Source organism: Dendropsophus ebraccatus, chromosome 14 (genome assembly GCF_027789765.1).
Source record: "Dendropsophus ebraccatus isolate aDenEbr1 chromosome 14, aDenEbr1.pat, whole genome shotgun sequence".
Classification (NCBI taxonomy): Eukaryota; Metazoa; Chordata; class Amphibia; order Anura; family Hylidae; genus Dendropsophus; species Dendropsophus ebraccatus.
Genome location: NC_091467.1, coordinates 77,921,245 through 77,944,342, shown reverse-complemented (window position 1 = coordinate 77,944,342; position 23,098 = coordinate 77,921,245). Strand labels below are relative to the sequence as shown.

The 23,098-nt window shown below is 52.7% G+C and overlaps 1 protein-coding gene across 1 annotated transcript in view; it reads right to left on the bottom strand.

Moving 5' to 3' along the window:
* Window positions 1-9,385: 9,385 nt before the first annotated feature.
* ZNFX1 (zinc finger NFX1-type containing 1) overlaps window positions 9,386-23,098 on the bottom strand; it is a 30,823-nt gene continuing 17,110 nt past the window's right edge. The window contains exons 8-14 of the mRNA XM_069951998.1: window positions 22,773-23,008; window positions 22,560-22,699; window positions 19,290-19,444; window positions 19,060-19,205; window positions 14,736-14,846; window positions 14,224-14,319; window positions 9,386-12,883 (exon numbers count right to left, since the gene is read on the bottom strand). Coding sequence (XP_069808099.1) covers window positions 10,433-12,883; window positions 14,224-14,319; window positions 14,736-14,846; window positions 19,060-19,205; window positions 19,290-19,444; window positions 22,560-22,699; window positions 22,773-23,008 — 3,335 coding nt within the window. The 3' untranslated portion in view covers window positions 9,386-10,432. The remainder of the gene's footprint in view (window positions 12,884-14,223; window positions 14,320-14,735; window positions 14,847-19,059; window positions 19,206-19,289; window positions 19,445-22,559; window positions 22,700-22,772; window positions 23,009-23,098) is intronic.

The following is a 23,098-nucleotide window of genomic DNA, read 5'->3' as shown; positions in this document are numbered from 1 at the left end:
GGACTTTAAAGGGGTACTCCACCCAGGTGGGGGGTTATGAAAACCATAACATCTACTCTCCTCCCCGGATTCAGCTATGCCGCCCACATCCTTCTGCGCGCCATTCAGTAACTGTACTGGGGTCCGGCCTCTGAGCAGCCTGAGAACAGGGGACCTGAGGACCGCAGACGTAAGGAGCGGAGAACAGGGGACCAGAGACCTGAGGAGCGGAGACAGGAGACCAGAACCCAGGGGACAGGAAACTGGAGGCCAGGGGTCTGGAGACCTCAGGAGCGGAGAACAGGGGACCGGAGACCTGAGGAGCAGAGACAGAAGACCAGAACCCAGGAGACAGGAAACTGGAGGCCAGGGGTCTGGAGACCTGAGGAGCGGAGAACAGGGGACCGGAGACCTTAGGAGCAGAGACAGGAGACCAGAACCCAGGAGACAGGAAACTGGAGGCCAGGGGATTGGAGACCTCAGGAGCGAGAACAGGGGACCGGAGACCTGAGGAGCGGAGACAGGAGACCAGAACCCAGGGGACAGGAAACTGGAGGCCAGGGGACCGGAGACCTCAGGAGCGGAGAACAGGGGACCGGAGACCTGAGAAACAGAGACAGGAGACAAGAACCCAGGGGACAGGAAACTGGAGGCCAGGGGACTGGAGACCTGAGGAGCGGAGAACAGGGGACCGGAGACCTGAGGAGCGGAGACAGGAGACCAGAACCCAGAGGACAGGAAACTGGAGGCCAGGGGACCGGAGACCTGAGGAGCGGAGAACAGGGCATCGGAGACCTGAGGAGCGGAGACAGGAGACCAGAACCCAGGAGACAGGAAACTGGAGGCCAGGGTCTGGAGACCTCAGGAGCGGAGAACAGGGCATCGGAGACCTGAGGAGCAGAGACAGGAGACCAGAACCCAGGAGACAGGAAACTGGAGGCCAGGGGTCTGGAGACCTCAGGAGAGGAGAACAGGGGACCGGAGACCTGAGAAGCAGAGACAGGAGACCAGAACCCAGGGGACAGGAAACTGGAGGTCAGGGGACTGGAGACCTGAGGAGCGGAGAACAGGGGACCGGAGACCTCAGGAGCGGAGACAGGAGACCAGAACCCAGGGGACAGAAAGCTGGAGGCCAGGGGACCGGAGACCTCAGGAGCGGAGACAGGAGACCAGAACCCAGGGGACAGGAAGCTGGAGGCCAGGGGACCGGAGACCTCAGGAGCGGAGAACAGGGGACCGGAGACCTCAGGAGCGGAGACAGGAGACCGGAGACCTCAGGAGCGGAGACAGGAGACCAGAACCCAGGGGACAGGAAACTGGAGGCCAGGGGACCGGAGACCTCAGGAGCGGAGAACAGGGGACCGGAGCCCAGAACCCAGGGGACAGGAAACCAGAACCCAGGGGACAGGAAACTGGAGGCCAGGGGACTGGAGACCTGAGGAGCGGAGAACAGGGGACCGGAGACCCGAGGAGCGGAGACAGGAGACCAAAACGCAGGGGACAGGAAACTGGAGGCCAGGGGACCGGAGACCTGAGGAGCGGAGAACAGGGCATCGGAGACCTGAGGAGCGGAGACAGGAGACCAGAACCCAGGAGACAGGAAACTGGAGGCCAGGGGTCTGGAGACCTCAGGAGAGGAGAACAGGGGACCGGAGACCTGAGAAGCAGAGACAGGAGACCAGAACCCAGGGGACAGGAAACTGGAGGCCAGGGGACTGGAGACCTGAGGAGCGGAGAACAGGGGACCGGAGACCTGAGGAGCAGAGACAGGAGACCAGAACACAGGGGACAGGAAACTGGAGGCCAGGGGACGGGAGACCTCAGGAGCGGAGAACAGGGGACCGGAGACCTGAGGAGCGGAGAACAGGGCATCGGAGACCTGAGGAGCGGAGACAGGAGACCAGAACCCAGGAGACAGGAAACTGGAGGCCAGGGGTCTGGAGACCTCAGGAGTGGAGAACAGGGGACCGGAGACCTGAGGAGCAGAGACAGGAGACCAGAACCCAGGGGACAGGAAACTGGAGGCCAGGGGACTGGAGACCTGAGGAGCGGAGAACAGGGGACCGGAGACCCGAGGAACGGAGACAGGAGACCAGAACCCAGGGGACAGGAAACTGGAGGCCAGGGGACCGGAGACCTCAGGAGCGGAGAACAGGGGACCGGAGACCTGAGGAGCGGAGAACAGGGCATTGGAGACCTGAGGAGCGGAGACAGGAGACCAGAACCCAGGAGACAGGAAACTGGAGGCCAGGGGTCTGGAGACCTCAGGAGCAGAGAACAGGGGGCCGGAGACCTCAGGAGCGGAGACAGGAGACCAGAACCCAGGGGACAGCAAACTGGAGGTCAGGGGACCGGAGACCTCAGGAGCGGAGAACAGGGGACCGGAGACCTCAGGAGCGGAGACAGGAGACCAGAACCCAGGGGAAAGGAAGCTGGAGGCCAGGGGACCGGAGACCTCAGGAGCGGAGATCAGGGGAACGGAGACCTCAGGAGCGGAGACAGGAGACCAGAACCCAGGGGACAGGAAACTGGAGGCCAGGGGACCGGAGACCTCAGGAGCGGAGACAGGAGACCAGAACCCAGGGGACAGGAAGCTGGAGGCCAGTGGACCGGAGACCTCAGGAGCGGAGACAGGAGACCAGAACCCAGGGGACAGGAAACTGGAGGCCAGGGGACCGGAGACCTCAGGAGCGGAGAACAGGGGACCGGAGACCTGAGGAGTAAAGACAGGAGACCAGAACCCTGATGACCTTTGAAGCAAATCAACTTCATACTCCTCTGTCCTCTTCTTCCTCCTCCACAGTCCTCTGGCCTCTTCTTCCTCCTCCACAGTCCTCTGTCCTCTTCTTCCTCCTCCACAGTCCTCTGTCCTCTTCTTCCTCCTCCACAGTCCTCTGTCCTCTTCCTTCTACTCCACAGTCCTCTGTGCTCTTCTTCCTACTCCACAGTCCTCTGTGCTCTTCTTCCTCCTCCACAGTCCTCTGTCCTCTTCTTCCTCCTTCACAGTCCTCTGTCCTCTTCTTCTTCCTCCACAGTCCTCTGTCCTCTTCTTCCTCCTCCACAGTCCTCTGTCCTCTTCTTCTTCCTCCACAGTCCTCTGTCCTCTTCTTCCTCCTCCACAGTCCTCTGTCCTCTTCTTCCTCCTCCACAGTCCTCTTCCTCCTCCAGGCCCCTGTGTCCTCCTGTGGTTGGGCATTGCTGTGCTGCGACCGGTCACTTGCTAGATAGTACTGTGTGACGCCATTACTGTGGTGGTTGGTTGGTGGAGTATAGCTAAGCTGGTTAGGAGGTAGTCGTGACGCCAGTGCTGACAGAACACAGGTATGGGGGCACACCTGCTTTTAGTTTTTTGTGGCTGGCTATACTTTTCCCCAATGGTTGGTGACCTGCCAACGCGGTGGTCCAGAGTGGAGATATGACCCACCCGGACTGTAGGTACCGCCACCCACAGAAAGGGGAGGTGACCCAAGGACGGTGTAGCCTGTGTGTAGGTGCTGGTGCAATAATCACTGACCGCCAGTAAAATAAACTGATCTTCACTGACAAGTCTTCTGTGATACAAGATAAATAGTGACTGTTGAGATACAACAGAGAAGTGCGGAGATACAGCGAGAAGAAGTGCGGACTTGGTTACGTGCTGAGAAGAATAGAGAGTTCAGAGGAGTGGAGGGGAGTTTTTCTTGAGAGTCCCAACCCAATGTAGTACTGTGCTCTGCCGGAACTTTAGAAGAAGGAGAATACTTTACATATTGATTGAAATGGAGATTCTGTGGATGAAGGTGAGAAAATGATGTGCAGCCATACACCGGGACGTTGTATAGAGGAGAAGACTGCTGGAGCCAAGAACCTAAAATGTCCATCTGGCAGGTTCTGTGGAGGCGACTTGTGGCCGGGAGAAAAGGAAAAGTGAGCGACTCTGAGCAGCAAAGATGCCCCCTGTGAGTCACTGGATGTAACTGCACTGTAATCACTTATCCTAATCATCTTCTCTGCCCACATAGCTGATTATTACAGAGGAGAGTGAAGGGGAGGATCTGAAGCTGCTGCCAGTGATAATCAGTGATCTGGACAGAGAAGATGGCTTCCACTGTCCATTCTCTATGTCACTGCCAGCAAGTAGCTCATACTGGAGTATATAATATACTGGGGGTGATACTGGATTATATAATATACTGGGGACCTGATACTGGAGTATATATTATACTGGGGGTGATTCTGGAGTATATAATACACTGGGGACATGATACTGGATTATATAATATACTGGGGGTGATTCTGGATTATATAATATACCGGGGACCTGATACTGGAGTATATAATATACTGGAGGCTCATACTGGGGTATATAATATACTGGGGGTGATACTGGATTATATAATATACTAAAGACCTGATACTGGAGTATATAATATACTGGGGACCTGATACTGGGGTATATAATATACTGGGGACCTGATACTGGGGTATATAATATACTGGGGACCTGATACTGGAGTAGATAATATACTGGGGGCTCATACTGGGGTATATAATATACTGGGGATGATACTGGATTATAGTATATACTGGAGTATATAATACACTGGGGACCTGATACTGGAGTATATATTATACTGGGGTGATTCTGGATTATATAATATACTGGGGACCTGATACTGGAGTATATAATATACTGGAGGCTCATACTGGGGTATATAATATACTGGGGATGATACTGGATTATATTATAAACTGGAGTATATAATATACTGGGGACCTGATACTGGAGTATATAATACACTGGGGACCTGATACTGGAGTATATATTATACTGGGGGTGATTCTGGATTATATAATATACTGGGGACCTGATACTGAAGTATATAATATACTGGAGGCTCATACTGGGGTATATAATATACTGGGGATGATACTGGATTATATTATAAACTGGAGTATATAATATACTGGGGACCTGATACTGGAGTATATAAAATACTAGGGGCTGATACTGGAGTATAAAATATACTGGGGGCTTATACTGGAGTATATAAAATACTAGGGGCTGATACTGGAGTATATAATATACTGGGGACCTGATACTGGAGTATATAATACACTGGGGACCTGATACTGGAGTATATAATATACTGGGGATGATACTGGAGTATATAATATACTGGAGACCTGATACTAGAATATATAATATAGTAGGGGCTGATACTGGAGTATATAATATACTGGGGGCTGATACTGGAGTATATAATATACTGGGGGCTGATACTGGAGTATATAATATACTGGGGTCCTCATACTGGAGTATATAATACACTGGGGACCTGATACTGGAGTATATATTATACTGGGGGTGATTCTGGATTATATAATATACTGGGGACCTGATACTGGAGTATATAATACACTAGGGACCTGATACTGGAGTATATATTATACTGGGGGTGATTCTGGATTATATAATATACTGGGGACCTGATACTGGAGTATATAATACACTGGGGACCTGATACTGGAGTATATATTATACGGGGGGTGATTCTGGAGTATATAATATACTGGGGATCTGATACTGGAGTATAAAATATACTGGCGACCTAATACTGGATTATATAATATACTGAAGGCTGATACTGGGGTATAATATACTGGGGACCTGATACTGGAGTATATAAAATACTAGGGGCTGATACTGGAGTATAAAATATACTGGGGGCTTATACTGGAGTATATAAAATACTAGGGGCTGATACTGGAGTATATAATATACTGAGGACCTGATACTGGATTATATAATATACTGGGGACCTGATACTGGAGTATATAATATACTGGGGACCTGATACTGCAGTATATAATATACTGGGGACCTGATACTGGAGTATATAATATACTGGGGACCTGATACTGGAGTATATAATATATTCCCTCTGTGTGGACTGTAAGGCTCATACAATGAGAACATTATAAGCAACAATTAGCAACAATGCTAAAACCCATCGATGACAAACCACATGCCTTGCAAACCACACCCACAATAAGCCACTCCCATTGCAAACCACACCCACATCAAGCCCTTTCCGTTGCAAACCACACCCACTATAAGTCATGCACATTGCTAACCCCACCCACAATAAGCCATGCCTGTTGCTAACCACACCCACAATAAGCCACGCCCATGGTTAACCACACCCACAATAGGCCACACCCATTACACTTATGTTGTCAGTATCCCTAGATAAAGATTTCAAATGTTGGAAATAACTATAGAAATGACATTTTCTCACCTTATCATCACTAGAGATCAGCGAACAGGTTCGGCGGGTATGGGATCCGGTCCAGATTTTTCCAAAAGTCCGAGTCTGGACGGATTCGGATTTTTGGAAGTGCACTCCGATTTTTTTTTTTTTCTTGCTTTCTAAAATGGCAGCTGCCATTTTAGAAAGCAGGAAATGTTCCGGGCGGGAAAAGCGCTTTCCCATGATGCCTGGAACACATCCAATCAGCAGGGATCTTGCACTAGCCCACCCCCTGTGTGACGTCGGTATTGCTTTAAGAGGAGCAGTGCACGCTGCAGTCTGCACTGAGAGAAAGAGGAAGGAGACTGTTACTGCACACAGCTCGTCAGTGACAAAATGCTGCTGCTGTACTGACTACTGAGAAGATATTTACAAAAGCAAAGACCAGATAGATTAGGCATAGGAGAGCAAAGGGTGCACGGAACAAAAACGTGCTCTACAGATATATAAGTACTATACTGTCTCCCTTGTGAGAGTGTATATGACATAGGTGTTATCCTGTGGCACAAATATACCTCCTGCATTTGTGTAGAATAAAACTCTAAAAAAAGGTCTCTACAGATATTCCAAGTACAATAGTTGGCTCCTTGTGAGTGTATATGACATACGTGTTCTCAAATAATCTGAATAGAAAAGTCATGGCCCAGCAGCAGCAGGAAACCTCACAAAGCGTTTCAGGCAGAGAGTCTGGCTCAAGGGGCAGAAGAGGCAGTAGGGCAGGAGGAGGGTCCAGTGGCAGGCCTGAGCTTCCTTTGTCACACCAGGGTCGTGTCCACACGTCTAATTCCACAGTCCTGGAGTGGTTGGCTTACACTTTGACGTCCACAAGGATGAGTAGTGAGACAGACAGCCAGGTATCTGTGGGTACCTCGGACACGACCCTCGGCACGGGCACGCAGCAATTCCCTCACCTCCTCCATCTGACATCCTCAGCAACATCCCGCTAACTTCTGACCCGCCGCCTGCAAGGGAACTGTTGGCGTCTATGAGCAGCGAACTGCTCTTTGATGAGGATGAGCATGTGGAGGAAGAGACAGGGGACAATCAAGTGCAGGGCATAGCTGTGTGGGGGCGATATCAGAGCAGGCCCATGTTAGGCCTGGCAGGAGGGCAGTAGGCAGCAGACGAGAGAGGGCTGGGCAGGAGCCTGATGAGGATGATAACTGGACAGGATGATGCTACATCGGATGTTACATGGGATCCACCGCAGGATCCGTCCGCCAGCAGGCCCGCCACAACTAAAAAGCAGACAGGCAGCAGTAGTCAACTAACAAGTCGGAAGCGTAGCCGGGACAAGCAGATGACCACTGGGGAACCCTCCTCCACTGCAGGTCCTAGTATCGGCAGCGCCCGCCCATATCAGCAGTCCATAACCAAAGAAATTGTGTGGTACAAAATAGTAGTATAATCTACCAGGCGATATTACCTTGTCTTCCCGTAGTTCCACGTTAGTGTGATGTCCCGCTACTGAGAGAAAGACACACACTCACACATACTCACACACCCACAATGTGCACTTTTGTTGCTTTTTATTTTTCTTAGCTTTATCTTGCAGGGTATGTCGCAGTAAATGCTCACAGGCTGAGTAGTTCATTTACACATGCCAAACCGCCGAACGTTTCGGAGGACGGGACTCCTCCTTCCTCATGCATGGAGGACGTAAGGGAAAGGAACGTCTTATAGGTTAGACACAGATGATGCAATTCACCCACTATGAGCTATATCACGTAGCATATACCTTATAAACATTAAGTATTTTAAAAATACAAAGACGCATGATCTATACAGGAAGGGAACCTCAAAGAGCCAACGTGCAACCTAAGTAATATGATTTGTATGACCGCATCACAACAATGCTCGGAAGCCGCACACCTCATTTAACCCTTGCGGGCTAAGTGTATTCAGTTTGGTAATCCAATATGTCTCTTTCCGTAGAAGCCGCTTACGGTTCTCTTCACTGTCTGTGCACACCTCTACTTGCTCAAGCACTTGCCACCTGAGATCACACACATTATGTCTTACTTCAGCAAAATGCCTCGCTACTGAAGTTTCTCCAAATTCTTTACTATCTTTCTGTTCTTTACCTTCACTAAATTTTCTGATAGCTGCTTTATGTTCATTTTATCTTATTTTGACCTGTCTGCTTGTCTGCCCGACATATCCTAGTCCACATGGGCACTTCAGAAGATAAACTAAATTCTTATCATTACAGGTATAAAATCCTTTGACTTTGAATTTAGTACCCTGACTGGGATGATGAATGGAGTCTGCTTTGTTTATGCTGTTGCAATGCTGACATTTCATACATACAAATGTCCCCTTTCTGCTACTCGCTAAGAATGTCTGTCTGTCTGTCTGTCTGGATGTCACTTCTAACCAGCATATTGCCTATAGATTTATTCTTTTTGTAAGCAAACACCGCTCTGTCTTTAAATAATTGTCCATATTTAGGATCGCTAGCCAGCAGTCCCCAATATTTCATGACGCTTTTTTTAATCAAATTAGAATGTTTATCATATGTCATACTGAACAACGGTCTTACATTACACTTTCTATCCTTCTTTTTCTTACATCTCACTGTACTTCTTTCCATCCTTTTTACTTCTTTTTCTGTCCGTACTACATCTCTTCTATTGTATCCTCTAGCTACAAATTTATCGGCAATTTTGGCAGCATTCCGTTGATACTCACTCTCTGTACTCGAAATCCGTTGGGTGAACAGAGCATCAGGGAGCCGAGAGCCACAAAAGCCGGCCGGAGCAAGGTAAGGGGGATGGGGCTTTACATACTCGCAGCAGAATGAGCACTCCATTGCAGGTATGTACACCTATACAAAATTACAGTATTGAGAATCACATCGGATTTCTCTGCGGAACTCGCATGCGTGTAATCCGCTGCAATCTGTTATGTGTGAACCCACCCTTAAGGTGTTTTGCCTAAGTAAGAATCTAGTTCACCTGCACCCATGTGGGTAGACCCTCCTCACTCTCTGGGAGTCTTCTATTATTGGCCCATTCAGCCGGTCATTGTCCTGTGTAATAGTGTAAAAGTGGCAACTATAGGATGGTACCCACACTACCCGCCAGGAGACAACAAAAACACTGAAATCCACAACTAGTGGCAAAGAATTTATTTTACACATCATTTGCATAAAAGAAAAACTAAAAAGCAACCTCTGTGCATGTTTAAAATATTCAGAGATATTGTGAAATGTGTAGATTTTCTGAAAATTTTTAGATTGTCTGAGTTTAGAAAAAAAATGATTTGCTTTCCTGAACGACCACAGCCGATTGACTGTACCGCAGGAAAAATGTGGCTGCAGTGACATGGGCTGGTCAGTGGTCGGTGGTCAGGTCGCTGGTTGGTGGCTGGTGGTCAGGTCGATGGCCGGTTGTCAGGTCGATGGTTGGTGGCTGGTGGTCAGGTCGATGGCCGGTTGTCAGGTCAGTGGTTGGTGGTTAGTGGTCAGGTAGGTGGTTGGTGGCCAGCGGTCCTAACCTACTACAATATCTTACCATAGTATCCTGCAGTGCATTGTTTCCTTGATACATTGTTATACATTTATCACAGTGCATTACATTTAGTATTTTCATCACTTCTACACAAAAATATTTCATGATTTTGAAGCATACCATTATTATAACGCTTTGCATGAATCATTCGCGCATTTGAAAATGATAAAATTCATCTTCTGCCTTTTCTTCCAGTTTCTTGTCTGTAGACGCTAAATGATCACAAATCCAGTCGCTAAAAAGTTGAGAGGAGAGGGAGAGGTGGGGGACGCAGCTGCAGTTTGTCCATCTCGGCATGTAACATCTCCATCTCGGCATATAATATCCATCTCACCATATAATATCCATCTCGGCATATAATATCCATCTCACCATATAATATCCATCTCGGCATATAATATCCATCTCACCATATAATATCCATATCGACATATAATATCCATGTCGACAAATAATATCCATATCGACATATAATATCCATCTCACCATATAATATCCATATCGACAAATAATATCCATATCGGCATATTATATCCATCTGACCATATAATATCCATCTCACCATATAATATCCATCTTGGCATATAACATCTCCATCTCACCATATAATATTAATTTTTAGCTGTTTTGGTTACAAAATTCAGTAGGTTAAACAGGCAGATTCCTCAATTCTTCAAAATTAAGCAAGTTGTTTGCCGTTTCAGACCAAGCTGCGTGTTGAGCACCATCCATTTCTGGTGCCAATGTGTTGTGTGACTCCAGAGTGTGATTTATTCCCCCAATGGCTGCATTGCATTCTGGGCATCTAGAGCGCTGCATTGCCCCCCCACACTCTGTGATACAGTATATATGGTTATTGGGACACTTAAACCAGTGACCCTTGTGGAGGCCCATGGCCTGTACGATCATGACTCGCTCATCCTCAGTGATCCCCAGTCCCGTACGAGGAAGTCTTTTGTTCAGATCTTCTAGTTTTGTCTTCACCAGGTTTTCATCCTCCTCCGTAAACTTTTTGCTTTTTTCTAAGACCTCTCTTAGGACTTCTATCTCTCTGCCGATCTCCGGACTGATTCTAGCTTTGGCCTCTTTGCATCTTACAAGCAAGTCTAGAAGGTATGTGAAACGCGTCACTTCGCTTTGGAGGTCAGATAATTCTTGTTCTGTAAAGAACGACCGTGTTTTTTCCAGCCATCCCTTCATTTCTAGCAGTCGATTCTTCAGCGCCCTCTTCTCCTCTTCATCCACTTGTCGTATGTTGGTGAACAGCTTTGCTATTCTCTGGTAGAACAGCATCTTGTTTTCCAAGCTGAGCAATGTCCGGAGAGGGGTATCCACATTCTCCAGTTCTTCCCGTAAGGCAGAACATTCCTCTGGAAAATTTCTTCTAAATTCCACCATCAGCGATATGGCGCCCAAGAGTCGGCATTTGGTTTCGTTTCGGATAGCCCATTCACCAATTATCATATTCTTGACCTTCTCGATCTCATCCAGAGTGTTGTTGATGGCGGAGCCGTATCTTAGATTCTTCCTTATAGGAGTCTGACATCTTGGACACACTTTCAGTTTGATGGCAACTCCTTCTTCAGAATTATTGTCCCCCTTCATGTATGTATCCATACCCTCAGTCTCAAAGATGTGCCCACAGTCCTCCAGCTGCACAAAGCGGGCATCGTCCTCGTCTTCAAAACCAAAGAAGATCTCATTGACCTCATCTTTATGGCATACTCGACACTTCTTAGGGCAGGGCTCACCACATAAGCCAATGCAAGGGTGTCCACATTTCAGTAGCTTTGCACATGGGACGTTGCATGGTGGGCGATCACAGGGTTCATAGCACAGCTTACTACAGACATAGTGATCACATCTCCAGTTACAGGGCTCTATACAGGGCACACAGGCTTCCCCACATTTCTTCTTACATTGGCTGTGGACGCAGTGGTTCTGGCATATCCTCTTGCATGGCGGGCATTCGTTTGTGCAAGGCTCTCGGCATTCGTGTGAACAGATTAAAATAGCTTTGCATGGATGTCGGCAGCCGTCATGGAATCGGCCTTGAAAGCATGTATCGCAGGTACCGCGGCATGCGTGACTGCAGCTCAACTTAACTCTGCAGGGCTGTCTGCATTTTACGGGCATGCCAAGCTGTATATCTCGTTGCTGCCAGCATGCCACCTCCTGACCATGCCCACACTTTAGCTCTACTTTAACAATTTTTTGGCAGCGTTCTTCACACTCCTCACCACAAAGCCTTTGGCATGGATGACCGCACTCCAAGCGCTTGCTACATGGTACTGTGCAGATGAATTTATTTACAGACATGCTACACGGCACCATTTGTTGGTGACCACATAGCGGCATGAGCTTCTCCACCTTCTCCATGCATGGTCCACAGGGCTGAAAACATTTCCGTTTGCATCGGTGTCCATCGCCACACAACACCTTCTGGCAGTCTTTGTTGCACTCGTATTCTTTGTGCTCGGGATCGTACGGGTGGCATACCCGTGTGCACACGTGACCACAGTTCAGCCTGAAATCACATTTTTGGGTGCATCCTCCTTCTGGTACTTTCTTGAAATCATCAGCTTTACTCACAAGTGTACGAGTGTCAGGGTGGTTCTGACAACAGAGCATAAGGTGTTCTCCAATCTGTGCCCCCTCTCGTAAAGTACAACAGATTCGGCTCCAGAGGGGCACGGTGCCCAGCATTCTCATGTTTCCGATACAGAAGAGCCCTTTTTTAGCCCTTGACAGTGCCACACAGATCCGGTTGGAGATCTGAAGGAACCCGACTTTTCCTTGCTTGTTGCTACGCACCAGGGAGAGAAGTATTATATCGTTCTCTTCTCCCTGGTACTTGTCCACCACGTGAACCTTGACTCCGGAGAACATTTTTTCGGGCATGAGTTTGCGGAGACAGAAAAGCTGCCCTGTGTACGTGGTGAGGATGGTGATCTGAGATGGTTTATATTCCTGGTGTAGAAAGTACTTGCACAGTTCTACTATGAACATTGCCTCGTGCATGTTCTGGTGACTCTTCCCATCTTGGATCTCCTGCTCCAGGAATTCATGTTGGACGAAGAAAAGGTTTGTGGAAACGCCCTGAAAGAGATGGATATTCTCGTTATTGTAAATCATTGATGGTGCATTGTGTCAGCTCTTGGGCTCGGCTGTAATACCCGCCATTGTTAATGGCGCTACAGTAACATGAAGACTGCTTCGGAGCTCCCGGCGGTGGCATCATAATGAATGATGATGTCAGGAGTTCCGGAGTCCGTTCTGTACAACACTGTCTCTAATTGTGGGCCAAGCATGGAACATGTGAATGACTCCTTACTCAGTCGGCCCTGTTTAGCTTACAAAGCTGTCAATAAGTGAGTAAGCCCGCCCACTGGACTCCTAAGCATTTCTGTCTATGTAAGTTATACTGAATTATTTCCTACAAAGAACTATCAATCTGCTGGGCTCTTCCTGCTCTATAACATGATGTCTGCATTGTCAGTGTGACAGGACCCCTTTAAGAGAGCAGCATTACATATATTTAAAGGGGTCAACTCAAACATAACTTTATGTTATTATACGTTGCTGCCCATGGTGAGATTATTATTATTATTACAGTATTATTATCTATTCAGTCTCCTTCCCACAGTTCTCAGCTGCTGCTTTCTGCTGAAGACACAAAAATCTGTGTGTGAGCTTTTCTCTCTGTCTCCCCCTCCTCCCTTCATTACATAAGAGATGGGCCCCGGAGGAGGACAGGTCAGGTGACCAGGGGTCAGGTCAGGTGACTGGAGGACAGCTCAGGTGACTGGAGGACGGGTCAGGTGACCAGGGGTCAGGTCAGGTGACTGGAGGACAGCTCAGGTGACTGGAGGACGGGTCAGGTGACTGGAGGACGGGTCAAGTGACTGGAGGACAGCTCAGGTGACTGGAGGACGGGTCAGGTGACTGGTGGACAGGTCAGGTGACAAGGGGTCAGGTCAGGTGACCGGAGGACAGATAAGGTGACCAGGGGTCAGGTCAGGTGACCGGAGGACAGATCAGGTGACTGGAGGACAGCTCAGGTGACTGGAGGATGGGTCAGGTGACTGGAGGACAGCTCAGGTGACCAGGGGTCAGGTAACTGGAGGAGATATCAGGTGACTGCAGGACGGGTCAGGTGACTGGAGGACGGGTCAGGCGACTGGAGGACAGATCAGGTGGTCCGAGGACAGGTCAGGTGACTGGAGGACAGTTCAGGTGACTGGAGGAGAGATCAGGTGACCGGAGGACGGGTCATGTTTCCCAGGAGGCAATGCACCTAGGACTTCACTGCATTGAGCGCTTTCATTAGCAGCCGGCAGTGTTGTCGTTTGGCTGGTCTCCCTGAGATCAGTGTTCTGTTTCTCTTACACATAAAGGCTAAAGGACTGCAGTCAGCCATGTAATAGTATCCCCCTCACCTTGATGCTCTCATAGGTCAGTACCGATGGGTGGTTTTCCAGCTCAGTGTAGATGTGAGGAGTTAGTAGTCTCGCTATTTCCGGCCGCATGCGATGCTAGGAGCAATGACATATAGGGTTAATGAAGAGCTGTAGTGATGGCTTCCTGGTGTGACGGTCACACATATGGAAGCTTGTTGATCAGTCGGGTTTCTGTGCTGAGACCGCCACCTGTTGTTTGATATAGCTGGGAGAAGCGTGCTGCTGTGCGCTTCACTCCTCAGAGGAACCGCTCCATAGACTTTCCCATCTCCGGCAACAAGTCGAATCAAATGGTGAGCCAGGGAGTGAAGTGCAGAGTCATGCGCTTCTCCCAGCTATAACTATATTCTGTGGGGGTCTCTGCTCCAACACCCAGACCGACCAAACCTTCCCACATGTCTTCTACATGACAGCAATGCTTTAACTACAGAGGATGATGGGGATTCATGTACACGCCAACAAAGCTTCCGAGCTGGTATTGCTGCTCTTACCTGGTAGTTGAGACGGACAAATGGTAGATCTGACTGAATAAGACGCTCAAACAGCGACACTTCCAGATTGAAGTTCTTGGCCAGGTCATACACATTGGCGCTTGGCCGCAGCTGTGAAGGAAGTATAAGATGTTTCCAAGGAGTCTCCATTGTATACTGACTAAGAATGATCTCCAGTCCTTTCTACCCCATGGGGAGGACTCCTGCACCCTACAGACACTTGGTGCCCCCCTTCCTCCCCTGCAGACACTTGGAGCCCCCTTCCTCCCCTGCAGATACTTGGAGCCCCCATTCCTCTCCTGCAGGTACGTGTAGCCCCCCCCCCCCCCCTTCCTCCCCTGCAGATACTTGGAGCCCCCATTCCTCTCCTGCAGGTACGTGTAGCCCCCCCCCCCCCTTCCTCCCCTGCAGATACTTGGAGCCCCCCTTCCTCTCCTGCAGATACTTGGAGCCCCCTTCCTCCCCTGCAGATACTTGGAGCCCCCCTTCCTCTCCTGCAGATACTTGGAGCCCCCCTTCCTCCCCTGCAGATACTTGGAGCCCCCCTTCCTCTCCTGCAGATACTTGGAGCCCCCTTCCTCCCCTGCAGATACTTGGAGCCCCCCTTCCTCCCCTGCAGATACTTGGAGCCCCCCTTCCTCCCCTGCAGATACTTGGAGCCCCCCTTCCTCTCCTGCAGATACTTGGAGCCCCTTCCTCTCCTGCAGATACTTGGAGCCCCCCTTCCTCCCCTGCAGATACTTGGAGCCCCCCTTCCTCCCCTGCAGATACTTGGAGCCCCCCTTCCTCTCCTGCAGGTACGTGGAGCCCCTCTTCCTCTCCTGCAGATACTTGGAGCCCCCCTTCCTCCCCTGCAGATACTTGGAGCCCCCCTTCCTCTCCTGCAGATACTTGGAGCCCCCTTCCTCCCCTGCAGATACTTGGAGCCCCCCTTCCTCTCCTGCAGATACTTGGAGCCCCCCTTCCTCCCCTGCAGATACTTGGAGCCCCCCTTCCTCCCCTGCAGATACTTGGAGCCCCCCTTCCTCTCCTGCAGGTACTTGGAGCCCCCCCCCTTCCTCCCCTGCAGATACTTGGAGCCCCCCTTCCTATCCTGCAGATACTTGGAGCCCCCCTTCCTCCCCTGCAGATACTTGGAGCCCCCCTTCCTCCCCTGCAGATACTTGGAGCCCCCCTTCCTCTCCTGCAGATACTTGGAGCCCCCTTCCTCTCCTGCAGATACTTGGAGCCCCCCTTCCTCTCCTGCAGATACTTGGAGCCCCCCTTCCTCCCCTGCAGGTACTTGGAGCCCCCCTTCCTCTCCTGCAGATACTTGGAGCCCCCCTTCCTCTCCTGCAGGTACTTGGAGCCCCCCTTCCTCTCCTGCAGGTACTTGGAGCCCCCCTTCCTCTCCTGCAGATACTTGGAGCCCCCCTTCCTATCCTGCAGGTACTTGGAGCCCCCCTTCCTCTCCTGCAGATACATGGAGCCCCCCTTCCTCTCCTGCAGATACTTGGAGCCCCCCTTCCTATCCTGCAGGTACTTGGAGCCCCCCTTCCTCTCCTGCAGATACTTGGAGCCCCTTCCTCTCCTGCAGATACTTGGAGCCCCTTCCTCTCCTGCAGATACTTGGAGCCCCTTCCTCTCCTGCAGATACTTGGAGCCCCCCTTCCTCCCCTGCAGATACTTGGATCCCCCCTTCCTCTCCTGCAGACACTTGGAGCCCCCCTTCCTCCCCTGCAGATACTTGGAGCCCCCCTTCCTCTCCTGCAGATACTTGGAGCCCCCCTTCCTCTCCTGCAGATACTTGGAGCCCCCCTTCCTCCCCTGCAGATACTTGGAGCCCCCCTTCCTCCCCTGCAGATACTTGGAGCCCCCCTTCCTCTCCTGCAGATACTTGGAGCCCCTCTTCCTCTCCTGCAGATACTTGGAGCCCCCCTTCCTCTCCTGCAGATACTTGGAGCCCCCCTTCCTCCCCTGCAGATACTTGGAGCCCCCCTTCCTCCCCTACAGATACTTGGAGCCCCCCTTCCTCCCCTGCAGATACTTGGAGCCCCCCTTCCTCTCCTGCAGACACTTGGAGCCCCCCTTCCTCCCCTGCAGATACTTGGAGCCCCCCCTTCCTCCCCTGCAGATACTTGGAGCCCCCCTTCCTCCCCTGCAGATACTTGGAGCCCCCCTTCCTCTCCTGCAGACACTTGGAGCCCCCCTTCCTCCCCTGCAGATACTTGGAGCCCCCCTTCCTCCCCTGCAGATACTTGGAGCCCCCCTTCCTCCCCTGCAGATACTTGGAGCCCCCCTTCCTCCCCTGCAGATACTTGGAGCCCCCCTTCCTCTCCTGCAGATACTTGGAGCCCCCCTTCCTCCCCTGCAGATACTTGGAGCCCCCCTTCCTCTCCTGCAGATACTTGGAGCCCCCCTTCCTCCCCTGCAGATACTTGGAGCCCCCCTTCCTCTCCTGCAGACACTTGGAGCCCCCCTTCCTCCCCTGCAGATACTTGGAGCCCCCTTCCTCCCCTGCAGATACTTGGTGCCCCCCTTCCTCCCCTGCAGATACTTGGAGCCCCCCTTCCTCCCCTGCAGATACTTGGAGCCCCCCTTCCTATCCTGCAGGTACTTGGAGCCCCCCTTCCTCTCCTGCAGATACATGGAGCCCCCCTTCCTCTCCTGCAGATACTTGGAGCCCCCCTTCCTATCCTGCAGGTACTTGGAGCCCCCCTTCCTCTCCTGCAGATACTTGGAGCCCCTTCCTCTCCTGCAGATACTTGGAGCCCCTTCCTCTCCTGCAGATACTTGGAGCCCCTTCCTCTCCTGCAGATACTTGGAGCCCCTTCCTGTCCTGCAGATACTTGGAGCCCCCCTTCCTCTCCTGCAGATACTTGGAGCCCCCCTTCCTCTCCTGCAGACACTTGGAGCCCCCCTTCCTCTCCTGCAGACACTTGGAGCCCCCCTTCCTCCCCTGCAGATACTTGGAGCCCCCCTTCCTCTCCTGCAGATACTTGGAGCCCCCCCTTCCTCTCCTGCAGATACTTGGAGCCCCCCTTCCTCCCCTGCAGATACTTGGAGCCCCCCTTCCTCCCCTGCAGATACTTGGAGCCCCCCTTCCTCCCCTGCTGATACTTGGAGCCCCCCTTCCTCTCCTGCAGATACTTGGAGCCCCTCTTCCTCTCCTGCAGATACTTGGAGCCCCCCTTCCTCTCCTGCAGATACTTGGAGCCCCCCTTCCTCCCCTGCAGATACTTGGAGCCCCCCTTCCTCCCCTGCAGATACTTGGAGCCCCCCTTCCTCCCCTGCAGATACTTGGAGCCCCCCTTCCTCTCCTGCAGACACTTGGAGCCCCCCTTCCTCCCCTGCAGATACTTGGAGCCCCCCTTCCTCCCCTGCAGATACTTGGAGCCCCCCTTCCTCCCCTGCAGATACTTGGAGCCCCCCTTCCTCTCCTGCAGATACTTGGAGCCCCCCTTCCTCTCCTGCAGATACGTGGAGCCCCCCTTCCTCTCCTGCAGATACTTGGAGCCCCCCTTCCTCCCCTGCAGACACTTGGAGCCCCCCTTCCTCTCCTGCAGATACTTGGAGCCCCTTCCTCTCCTGCAGATACTTGGAGCCCCCCTTCCTCCCCTGCAGATACTTGGAGCCCCCTTCCTCCCCTGCAGATACTTGGAGCCCCCTTCCTCCCCTGCAGATACTTGGAGCCCCCCTTCCTCCCCTGCAGATACTTGGAGCCCCTCTTCCTCCCCTGCAGATACGTGGAGCCCCTCTTCCTCTCCTGCAGACACTTGGAGCCCCCCTTCCTCCCCTGCAGATACTTGGAGCCCCCCTTCCTCTCCTGCAGGTACTTGGAGCCCCCCTTCCTCCCCTGCAGATACTTGGAGCCCCCCTTCCTCCCCTGCAGATACTTGGAGCCCCCCTTCCTCCCCTGCAGATACTTGGAGCCCCCCTTCCTCTCCTGCAGATACTTGGAGCCCCCCTTCCTCTCCTGCAGATACTTGGAGCCCCCTTTCCTCTCCTGCAGATACTTGGAGCCCCCCTTCCTCTCCTGCAGATACTTGGAGCCCCCCTTCCTCTCCTGCAGATACTTGGAGCCCCCATTCCTCTCCTGCAGACACTTGGAGCCCCCCTTCCTCTCCTGCAGATACTTGGAGCCCCGCTTCCTCCCCTGCAGATACTTGGAGCCCCCCTTCCTCTCCTGCAGTTACTTGGAGCCCCCCTTCCTCTCCTGCAGATACTTGGAGCCCCCCTTCCTCTCCTGCAGATACTTGGAGCCCCCCTTCCTCTCCTGCAGATACTTGGAGCCCCCCCTTCCTCTCCTGCAGACATTGCATGGTTAGATGTATGGTGGTCTTACCTGTTGATGGTCCCCGATGAGGATAAGATGTTGGCAGGCTGAGCTGAGCGTGGTTATGGTATGGGCCTCTAGAACCTCGGCTGCCTCTTCCACTATGACAATGCGCGGCTCCACTTCCTGAAGGATACGCCTGTATTTAGCGGCTCCTGTGCAGAAGATGACAACAGTGCTGTTTACTGACTTTAGATGAGAAGTAAAGTAACAAGCATCCATGCCGTCAGCTCCCTAACCTGTAGTGGTCATGCCGATCACTGTGGCTTCCTTAAGGATTTGAAGGTCCTGTTTTTGTCTCAGTTCTAATAAGCGATCTGCCAGGTCCTGATACTCCTGCTCATAGGCTGCGATCTTCTGTCGTATATCCATCTGGTAGAGCTGGATCCAACGTCTAGAGTTTAAGAGAAATATTATCTGTAAAAGTTGTCGCTGCCTCTACAGGAAGCAGGATTAGGGGGGTGTCCTACAGGACAGAAGTGGCCGCTGTGGCCGACAGCCCCTCTGCCCCCCATGATGACAGCTCTTCAGCATTTCCATCTATTTTGGCCAAAAAATGTATATTTTTTTAGTTTTAGAGCGGAATTAACTTAAAGGAGAAGTCCAACCCTGGGGCATGGGCGAACGTAACAACCAATCCTTACTTACCTCTCCCCAACCTCGCGATCCGCCATGTGACTAGCTCCAGGACACCAGCCAGACCATAACAACTCGGGGGAGAATGCTCAACCTGGATGATGGACGACCTGCTCGGCCAATCAGTGACTGGAGCAGTGTCCTGCCCCGGGAACTGGCCATTCCATCAGCCAGGTTGTGACGTCTCTGGTGGAGATCCTGAAGCTTGGTGGGGGTCCTGGAATGGGAAGAGGTCAGTCTGAAGACGCACAGGGAGAGGTGAGTCTGGAGAGGCACGGGGAGAGGTGAGTCTGGAGAGGCACGGGGAGAGGCGAGTCTGGAGAGGCACGGGGAGAGGCGAGTCTGGAGAGGCACGGGGAGAGGCGAGTCTGGAGAGGCACGGGGAGAGGCGAGTCTGGAGAGGCACGGGGAGAGGCGAGTCTGGAGAGGCACGGGGAGAGGCGAGTCTGGAGAGGCACGGGGAGAGGCGAGTCTGGAGAGGCACGGGGAGAGGCGAGTCTGGAGAGGCACGGGGAGAGGCGAGTCTGAAGAGGCACAGGGAGAGGTGAGTCTAAAGAGGCACAGGGAGAGGCGAGTATGGAGAGGCGAGTCTGGAGAGGCAAGGGGAGAGGTGAGTCTGGAGATGTCAGTATGGAGAGGCGAGTCTGGAGAGGCAAGGGGAGAGGTGAGTCTGGAGAGGTCAGTATGGAGAGGCGAGTCTGGAGAGGTCAGTATGGAGAGGCAAGTCTGGAGAGGCACAGGGAGAGGTGAGTCTGGAGAGGCAAGGGGAGAGGTGGGTCTGGAGAGGCACGGGGAGAGGTGAGTCTGGAGAGGCACGGGGAGAGGTGAGTCTGGAGAGGCACGGGGAGAGGTGAGTCTGGAGAGGCACGGGGAGAGGTGAGTCTGGAGAGGCAAGGGGAGAGGTGGGTCTGGAGAGGCACGGGGAGAGGTGAGTCTGGAGAGGCAAGGGGAGAGGTGAGTCTGGAGAGGCACGGGGAGAGGCGAGTCTGGAGAGGCACGGGGAGAGGCGAGTCTGGAGAGGCACGGGGAGAGGTGAGTCTGGAGAGGCAAGGGGAGAGGTGAGTCTGGAGAGGCACGGGGAGAGGTGAGTCTGGAGAGGCAAGGGGAGAGGTGAGTCTGGAGAGGCACGGGGAGAGGTGAGTCTGAAGAGGCACGGGGAGAGGCGAGTCTGAAGAGGCACGGGGAGAGGCGGGTCTGGAGAGGCAAGGGGAGCGGTGGGTCTGGAGAGGCAAGGGGAGAGGTGAGTCTGGAGAGGCACGGGGAGAGGTGGGTCTGGAGAGGCAAGGGGAGCGGTGGGTCTGGAGAGGCAAGGGGAGAGGTGAGTCTGGAGAGGCAAGGGGAGAGGTGAGTCTGGAGAGGCACGGGGAGAGGTGAGTCTGAAGAGGCACGGGGAGAGGTGAGTCTGGAGATGTCAGTATGGAGAGGTGAGTCTGGAGAGGCAAGGGAGAGGCGAGTCTGGAGAGACACATGGAGAGGTGAGTCTGAAGAGGCACGGGGAGAGGCGAGTCTGAAGAGGCACGGGGAGAGGCGAGTCTGGAGAGGCACAGGGAGAGGCGAGTCTGGAGAGGCACAGGGAGAGGCGAGTCTGGAGAGGCACAAGGAGAGGTGAGTCTGGAGAGGCACGGGGAGAGGTGAGTCTGGAGAGGCACGGGGAGAGGCGAGTCTGGAGAGGCACGGGGAGAGGTGAGTCTGGAGAGGCACGGGGAGAGGCGAGTCTGGAGAGGCACGGGGAGAGGTGAGTCTGGAGAGGCAAGGGGAGAGGTGAGTCTGAAGAGGCACGGGGAGAGGTGGGTCTGGAGAGGCACGGGGAGAGGTGAGTCTGGAGAGGCACATGGAGAGGCGAGTCTGGAGAGGCACGGGAAGAGGTGAGTCTGGAGAGGTCAGTATGGAGAGGCGAGTCTGGAGAGGCACAGGGAGAGGTGGGTCTGGAGAGGCAAGGGGAGAGGTGGGTCTGGAGAGGCACAGGGAGAGGCAAGTCTGGAGAGGCAAGGGGAGAGGTGAGTCTGGAGAGGCAAGGGGTGAGGTGAGTCTGGAGAGGCAAGGGGTGAGGTGAGTCTGGAGAGGCACAGGGAGAGGTGAGTCTGAAGAGGCAAGGGGAGAGGCGAGTCTGGAGAGGCACATGGAGAGGCGAGTCTGAAGAGGCACGGGGAGAGGCGAGTCTGGAGAGGCACGGGGAGAGGCGAGTCTGGAGAGGCACGGGGAGAGGCGGGTCTGGAGAGGCACGGGGAGAGGTGAGTCTGGAGAGGCACGGGGAGAGGTGAGTCTGGAGAGGCACGGGGAGAGGTGGGTCTGGAGAGGCATGGGGAGAGGTGGGTCTGGAGAGGCACGGGGAGAGGTGAGTCTGGAGAGGCACGGGGAGAGGTGAGTCTGAAGAGGCACGGGGAGAGGTGGGTCTGGAGAGGCACGGGGAGAGGTGAGTCTGGAAAGGCACAGGGAGAGGTGAGTCTGGAGAGGCACAGGGAAAAGTGAGTCTGGAGAGGAACAGGGAGAGGCGAGTCTGGAGAGGCACATGGAGAGGCGAGTCTGAAGAGGCACGGGGAGAGGTGGGTCTGGAGAGGCACGGGGAGAGGCGAGTCTGAAGAGGCACGGGGAGAGGCGGGTCTGAAGAGGCACTGGGAGAGGTGGGTCTGGAGAGGCACGGGGAGAGGCGAGTCTGAAGAGGCACTGGGAGAGGTGGGTCTGGAGAGGCAAGGGGTGAGGCGAGTCTGGAGTCTGGCCAAAGCTTCTGTGGTGGCAATTTTTATAAAAATTCTTTCAATTTGTGCCAGATTAAATAAAAATGGCCACTGTGATGTGTGGAGAGGTGGAGCTTTTTCGGGCGTGCACTTTGGGGCCCCCCATGAAGCAGTGTCCCCCAGGATGTTCTGGATTACCTGTACAGCCTCCAGCGTGAATTCCGGTCCAGGCTCCACACGTCTGCTACCTGCGCGGCCTCGTTTTCCGTCATGGCATCCAGTTTCCGCAGCTCGGCCTTTATCCTTTGCTTTCGCTTCTTTTTTTGTTCTTTTGACATCTTGACAGATAATGTCCACATAAGTAATGGTGCCTCCTAGTCTCTGTAGCCTCTCGGTTTCTATCATACTTACTTGCCAGCCCTTCTCGGTATCCTCTGCCATGTCCTCCTTGCTATCCAGAGACATTGCCTGCACCAGTCTCGCCATTTCATTTTCCTCCTTTCTCTTGTTCTTTCTTCTGGGTCTCCCATCGTCATCGTGATCATCATCGAGCACACGCTCAGCCTCAAGGATGGCCGCCTCCTCCTGGATATCTATCAGGTCATCATCTGGTTCCTCTTCCTCTACATCCTCAGGTTCAGGTTGCTCTGAAAGTAGATCAGACATCCGACCTCTTTAAAATATTATTCTAGATTTTGGACAAAAAGTTGAACAATGCTTCAGGGACATTTACTCTG